Raw genomic sequence first — 7,754 nt, 5'->3', positions numbered from 1 at the left:
TTCCATCCGATAGCTGCTATAATACAAAACAAAATGTCTGCCTCTCTCCACAATGATCAATGACAGTGAATGGATGGTCAAAGTAAGGCACAAATAAACAGAATCACACGAAGCCTGGTTAGTGTTGCCTGACTTTATAAAGTGTGTTTATAAGCACTACTGCTTGTAGGCAGGCATGACGAGACTCTTCAGTCGACCCATGTTCAGGGGAGGTGGGTTTAGTTTCCTGCACGCCTCGACGTAAGATAGACCCTCCAGAAAAACACGGGCCAAAATCCTTAATTATGCGGGCTAAAATCATTGATTATGCGGGCTAAAATCCTTGATTATGCGATAAAAATGCGGGGTTTTTATGTGATTTTATGTGGGAAAATTGTGGGAAGTTGCGTAATATGCGGAAAGTTGCGAAATATGCGGAAAGTTGCGAANACACCTGCCACACCGGTACTAGGTGGTTTGCGGCTTTCTATACCTGTAGTTCTACACCACGTTTACATGAATCATAAAGGTACCCTTGTAAGACCTAATTCACCCCCCCTGGCATTCGAAGAGAACCCCCCAGGGGCCCCCCGTACGAGGGGGCGCCCTTCTCAAAAAAGAAAATTTTATACTTCAATTTTCGTAGGTGAAGACCACGGTGAACTCTTGTTACTCCTCTAGATACACCATGTAGAAGTTGTGGGCTGACTTTGTCTTGACACATTCGTCGAAAAAGAAAAACCTATAAAATGTTTAGTGGAGGGGGGAACAAATTGAGATAAGAACAATAAAAATTGGTTGAAAAAACACAATCGACAGTATATCATAAAATATGGAACCAAAAAGTAAATCAGAGATTAACAGAGTAATTATTAATAATTACTAGTATAGTTCCACAGGAATTTGCGAGTGACTCGACTCCACATAAACCTCGGAGAGTCCTCTCTCTCGAAGAGAAGTGGGACCAACATCTTTTACGAGAGAATTTAAGCAATCGTATCGATCGGATTGGTCTACGATATTGTTGTCTAGCGGTGTACACGAATGTTGATTTCCTGTGTCGGTGCGTTTGTGACGCCGTACACAATGTCGAGGAATACCCATGACCGGTTATAAACTTCCGGCGACCTCGCCCTTTAAGGCCACGAGTAGGCATTCGTCGAAGATCAGCCTCGATGTGAGGAAGTCTGCTCTGTATTGGTGCACTTCTGGGCAATGCCGAGCAAACACCAAGTTCCTTGGACAGGAACCGGTCTTTTTTGTCCGTGAGCGAACAATTAATAAAACGCTAGATCTAAAGAAAGAAGAAAAAAATCTTCACTCTTCAACAGGCAGTCGCCTGCCAGATTGCCTAGACCTATATAGCACAAATAAGGTATTATAGACATGCACTGAGGAGGGGAAGGACGGGAGGGGAGAGAGAGAAGAAAAAGTTTTGCTTTTGAGAAGCCAAGAGTGTGCCTTAATGTGTTCAGTGGGTTTTCGTCGCAATTTTTTCGCCCCTCCGCGGCTTTTCCTGATTAAACGTAGTACTCCATATAAGTTTCATGTTACTAGTTTTACTTATATAGAGAGAAAACCACATTTACACACGGTATCCTTACGGGATCAAGGAGGTAACTAGTTACGTTAACCATACTCATTGAGGGCAGTCAAGTCAAGAAGACTAGGCCAATTCACGTCCACACTCAAGAAGTCGACAAGGAGGATCATCCACCCGCGTGAAGACACTCTACTTTCGACGACACTCCGCACCAGGAGGCCACTTAGAAGCACTTACTTCTCGTCGTCCCTGGGCGACAGTCCTCGGAGGGTGTCTCGACTCACCCACAAGGACGTACCTCCTCCTCCTCACCGTCCTCCTCGGTGGGGTGCAAGACGACCCTCCGGAAATTGTGTGTGGACCCTCCGGCCCCCCCACTCCTTTTACCATTAGATCAATAGTTTGAATTTCTGTCAAAGAAGGGGTCTCGTTATTAACGTGATTTGAGGTCACTATATATATAATAGATAAAATAAAAAATAGGAAACATTGTATAAATAAAAAAGAATTCTAGGGATACGTACCGGTAAAGATGCCTAGTATTAAGGTAACACTAACAGATAGAGCGATCTAATGTAAACAGTACAAAGGTCAAAGAGTACCAAAGGGTATGTTCGTAGAGAACTATCAACACTAAGATAGCGAGATAATACCGAACAACATCGAGGACGGGGGGGGGTGGAGGGACACTCGGGTCACACGAGACTAACCAGTCGCGCGAGGTGACTACAAGACTACTCAGGTGGTGAAATGTCGATGCATGCATGCGCGAGTCATGGTAAGATATCTGGATTAAGAGGTTGCGTTTTCTTTGCACATCATGAAAGAAAAGCCAAATGAATTGTCTGTGATTTTAGTTTTTTTAAGCAGAGGTTGAGTTCAACAATTTGTAGGGACCTCGGAGGATGTTGTAAAAATTGAAAGGAAAAAGGTTCCCCACCCCTGCTGTAAATAATAATAAAAACCCTTGATTTATAACTTAAAATATCTGTCTCCTATTGATCTGAGTATATTATAAATAATAGCCAGTTAATTGAAGCATTATAGCACAGGCCTTTGTCAGATGGTATATTACGCTGTTTCTTTCTGCTTCGGATAGTTCTCTCTTTTTTCACCATACCTGTGTTTGCATCACTGTAACCTGTTAAGGCTTTTTTTCACAAAACTGTGTCTCAGGGCTTCTTAACATTCAACAACCTATTAATGTGTCATACCCACTTAACGGGAAGAAACTCATCTAACTGACGATATGAACCATTTTTAGCTTAACAAAACACAAGGGTAATAATACCAAGCCTCTGAATTAGCATTAAGCGAAAAAATGATAACGCACTTAGCACAGAACTCACGGTAGAAATATTGTATTACTTATTGGATCTGCACAAACAATATATCAAATGAAGGCTGAGATTCCACAGATTCTAGAGGTATAAGTATCATCACTGTGCGACCAGAACTCAGGGCAGCGAAGGCAAAACCAGATAAAACACAACGTAGCTTTACGGAGCCAAAACGGCAAATATGTCTTACCTTTGCTGTTTTCTGAGATTTCAGAGTATGTGAGAGCTACAACTCAGCTTCCGGTTTTGGGCATTCTGGCTATGCATCACTCATTCACCAATGGTAATGTTTAGATGGATTTAGGAACTTCCCCTCGATTCTATTGGCTCTAACGGTTCTAAAGAGGTGTCAGAGATAGGTCAAATCCACCCAAATGACCCCAGAGGTGTTTTTTTTTCTAAACCTCTAAATGTCACTTGTTTTGCGTCAATCTTGATACAGGGTACTTATTATATGTTATAGTTTGGATTCCTAAGTCTACTAACCAATCATTCAAGGTTGGTTTTCACAATAAGTAATGTTTTTCTTTTGGACGGACACTATCATTTAAAAAAAATGTCTATGTTCAGTCAGAATTTACTTTAAATTAAAAAAACATCTATATTGATTCTGACTTTTCTACATCCAACTCACAGGTTTATCATTACTTTGAGAAAAAATATTATTCATTTACCCCTTTTAGAAGTGAAGATATAGTCATTTGTTCTGGGCATGTCATTTTCGAGCCTGAGACCTGAAAAACAGGCTCAGGGCTTAACAGGTTAATAATACAGTACCATTGTACTTTAACTTAAGTGAGATTTAGAATTTAGGATTCTTAACTTTTAATGGAGTATTTTCAAATGTAATGTATTGGTACTTTCTTCGAAGTAAAGCATCTGAAGACTTCTGCCACTAATCACAAACAAAAACGTTCTCCTCTCCCCCCAGAGTTCTTCAGTCAGGGGGGGACTCTGCTTGCTGAGTCAGGAGCTGAGGGTCCACCTCAGCCACTGGTCCTGTCTGTTCTCCAGAGTCCAGCATGACCCCCCCCTGAGAGCGGCTCTGAGCCTGCAGTCCGAGCTGCTGCTGCAGGTCAGAGGCAGTCTGGAGCTGCTGGGGGTGCAGGCGCTGCTTCTGGTGGAGCAGTATGTGTACGCCCTGCTGTGTGCTGTGGCCCACACTGAGGGGCACTGTGTCCCCAGAGAGCTCCTGCAGGACATTTTGGCTGGCACGGAGCTGTATAACCAGGCGGTGGGAGAGCAGAGAGCGCAGCACAGCGCCACCCAGCTGAGGACTGCAGTGTTACAGCAGGCTCATTACCCCCCCCTGGACTCCAGTCAGCCCAGCAGCAGAGGGCCTCACCCTGCTGCCTTCTCCCTCAAAGAGCTGATGAGGATTTTAGCAGTGCATCAGGCAGATGTGGCAGCCCAGCAGCTGCACTGCATGGCCTCTGAACAGACCCGCGAGGCCTCGGCATGTTGTCAGAACTCATCCAGTCGGGGGGCCGGGCCCCGCTGCAGGCCCCCTGAACTGAGACCTGAGTGGACCTGGGAGCAGCTACAGCAAACCTACCTCACCCCCTCTCCTCTCTTCTCCACCAATCACCCCCCCGTCCTGCAGTCATCATCTTGTCACAGATGCCATCAGACTCCTCCTGTTTACATCCCTGACCTTCATGTAGACAGAACACTCTCTGAAAACCCCCATCCTGTTCAAGCCAAGCCCCCCCCTGTCCACCACATGCCCGGGTGCTTTGACAAAGGCCACACAGACACCCCCCCGACCAGTGTGAATGCTTTTAGGTTAGCCAAACCACATGTAGAAAAAGAGACCAGCTTAGAAAAACAATGGCCGACCATCTCCTTCCCTCCAGCCCCCATCCAGCCCCCCTCCCTGTCAGGGCTCTGCCAACAGGACCAGTCCTCAGTGGAGCTTCTGTTTCAGGTGCTCCTCTCCTCCAATGAGCTGCTGGCTCCACTAGTTTCACATGCAGCTGCACCTGGAGCTGATCAGCTACTCTCTCACACAGCAGCAGAGGTGTTCTCAGTCAATGGGAAGGCTCCAGTCAGAAATAGAGCTGATTCAGCAGATTGGAATATTGTGAGTACAGAACTGAACAAAGACCAATGTGTGGATGGTCTGCAGGAATGGGCTGAACTGGAAATACCCCCCCGGCCAGAAGCTGCTGTCAGGTAATGTCAGGAATAACAGCCACTGTACGGTGTGTTTTTACTAGTAAAACACACCGTGATACACAGTTTTCTTAGTAGGTGTACACAAAATGTAACTCCTCCACATGTTTGTAACTTTTGCCCATAAAATATATTTTTTAGAGATGGATTACCTTAAGCAGATCCCTTATTACATAACATGTTTGATAGCTCAACCAGCCTCCAGCTCCCAAAACGATACTCCTCCTGTCTCCCCCTTTCAGCAATTCAAAAAAGGCACTAGTAATTATACCAAGTTGTTTGACAATGTTAATGACGTTTGCCTAAATGTGAGCAGGAAAACATTGTGTAACAATTCAGGGTTTCCAGCAGTAATGTGGCCTAAAATGTGATATATTTTGTTATATTATTTTTTATATTTTTTTGTTATATTTGTTATATTTTGTTTGTCAGCAGTGCATGTGTGATAAATGTGTGTTTGTTTTGGAAGGGATGGAGCCCCAGAGAAGGAGGAGCCTGTGGGTGCAGAGGGGGCCACAGATGGAGCACGCTGGCCTCACTCGGTACAGTGGCTGGACGTGGGTCAGTCTGTGTTATTTGCAGATGTGTGTGGGCAGTACCGCAGCCTGCTGTGGGCGCTGTGCAGCAAGGCCCTGAGGCTGCAGCTGCATGTGCCACCTGCAGGGGGCACTACAGGGAGCATCAACCTCCAACACACACTCACAGGGTTCCACATCCTGAACAGCATGAGGCACGCTTCACACACAGGTAACGGTGTGCTAACACAGCGTGACCAACAAGCAGTACTCGAGAGGTGAACACAATGCAAAAATGAGTCCTGCCGGTACTACATCTTTCTGACATTATTCGTGTAACACAACTTTTAAATCTGATTCATACTTTTAGAGATATTAAACATTGTTCAGACCTTGGTAAAGAGGCCTTCTTTAGATTTTAGAGTCCGTGATGTCACAGCTAGAGTGGAGGACAGATTTAATTTTGCCTTCATATTTTCTTTTAAACCTGCCATAATTCCCAAACCCTAAATTCCTGAGACATACTTTTTCATGAGAAATGTAGGAAAACATCTCGTAGCTTGAAAAATAAAAAATAATTAAGCAAAATAATTAAACAAAAGGCCTCTTGAGGGCATGAAGTGACAAAAACTTTCAACATGTCTCCATTAAACCCCATTGTAAGTTCAGCCTTATCTTTCCCCGCCACAGCAGCAACACACCTTTAGTTAATCTGCCAAAAAGGCCACATTATTAACCCGAAAGTACACAAAAAGTACACTTCAGATGCTCAAGTTCCTTGACATGCTTCACGCTTAGAAATTTCACCGATATCTGTTACGGTTCTTCAACAAGACGTTCAATGTAAGAGGTTTATCTCTCATTCAGAACAATGAAAAGGCTCTCCTCTCACGAACAATGCCAAATGCTCTCCTTTCCACTGATTACTGCACAGTCACCAATGAGAAACCTTGATTTGGACATGTCGTTAGCTCAAATATAAACACCTGTGTCATGGAACACAATAATGTCGTAACTTCAACCTGACATGCTCAGAGCAGCGCAGAGCTTCAGATAATGGTTTTAATGGCGTCCTGCCCTCGGAACAGCTCTAACGTCAATTATGGGGTGTACGTCAATATGCCGTTTCCATGGAAACACTCCTCGCGCATAAAAACACAGATGTCGCTGTAACTCCAATGGACACGGTCGATCGTCCGCCAAACTTCCGCTTGAATATCACCGTCCAATGCTCAACCAGCTTCTACGCCAAATCTGAGATTCTCAGCATAGACTGTGTGCCCTGGAAACGCACCCCTCGCCATAAAACACGATGTTGTCGTGATACCTATGCAGATGGTCTAAAACAGCACAGCCAGACTGCAGATAATGGTTGACATGGTGGCCGACCTCCAACAGGCTCTATTTCAAAGTTACCGGGGTGCATCGTACTGCGTGGTTTCCGTGAAAACTAGAGATCATTAGATTCAGCACGATTCCATCGGTGCACCTGGGTCATAAAACGTCACAAGATGCGAGTGCACCGGTCGCTTGAAAGACGTGCTACATCGGCTACAGTTTTGGGTTTGAACAACGCGATGGAATGCATCGGATTGGCGTGAGCGTCTTTGTGCATCGGTAAACAAAACGATTCAATTCATATAATACTCGCCGCTCATCCTGGTCAGCACTCAGCAGACGACGATCCTTTGATTCATTTGCGCTTCTAGCACTACGGAGCCGAGGAGTCAGTTTCAACACCATGGAAGTTGTTATGATCAAGAAAGAAGAGAAGAGAACACACAGCGCACCGAAAAATATACCTCAATAATCAAACGTTTTGGCACCACTTCGGAATTGTCAGAAAGCACTGAGTAGGCTCAACTGATAAATCGCTCCGCAAATTCGTAATAACAGTATAGGCCGTGGCCGTGTGTTTTAAAGTACCCACAAAAGTGATATCTGAAGGACTTGTAGCGACGCACTAGTAAAGCGGCGACATGGTGTCATTCGCGGCGCGCAACCCTGAAAATTTAGAACATAGAGTTAAATCACCTCAGTGAGAGGAGTATCTGTCAGAGAGAGTGGTGTTTAGTTTACAGCAAACCTGTGACTGCCGGAGTGAGTATGTGTCGAATGTCTTCCATTACTGTAAGGAAAGTCGTATGCTGTAGTAGCTGTATTGTGAAAAGAGCTAGATCTTTGGTGTCTTCAGTTAATGTT

The 7,754-nt window shown here is 44.7% G+C and overlaps 1 protein-coding gene across 1 annotated transcript; it reads left to right on the top strand.

Annotated features, from left to right (window-relative positions):
• Window positions 1-2,054: 2,054 nt before the first annotated feature.
• Window positions 2,055-5,834, top strand: LOC104951848 (uncharacterized). Its single transcript, XM_010778586.1, has 3 exons — window positions 2,055-2,069; window positions 3,794-5,037; window positions 5,507-5,834. The coding sequence occupies exons 1-3, from the start codon at window positions 2,055-2,057 to the stop codon at window positions 5,832-5,834; spliced, it is 1,587 nt and encodes a 528-aa protein (XP_010776888.1).
• Window positions 5,835-7,754: the final 1,920 nt, after the last annotated feature.

This window comes from Notothenia coriiceps, unplaced genomic scaffold, assembly GCF_000735185.1.
Source record: "Notothenia coriiceps isolate Sejong01 unplaced genomic scaffold, NC01 NC01_scaffold00000339, whole genome shotgun sequence".
NCBI classification, from domain to species: Eukaryota; Metazoa; Chordata; class Actinopteri; order Perciformes; family Nototheniidae; genus Notothenia; species Notothenia coriiceps.
Note: the sequence above shows the minus strand (reverse complement) of the source record. Positions and strands in the feature narration are given on the sequence as shown.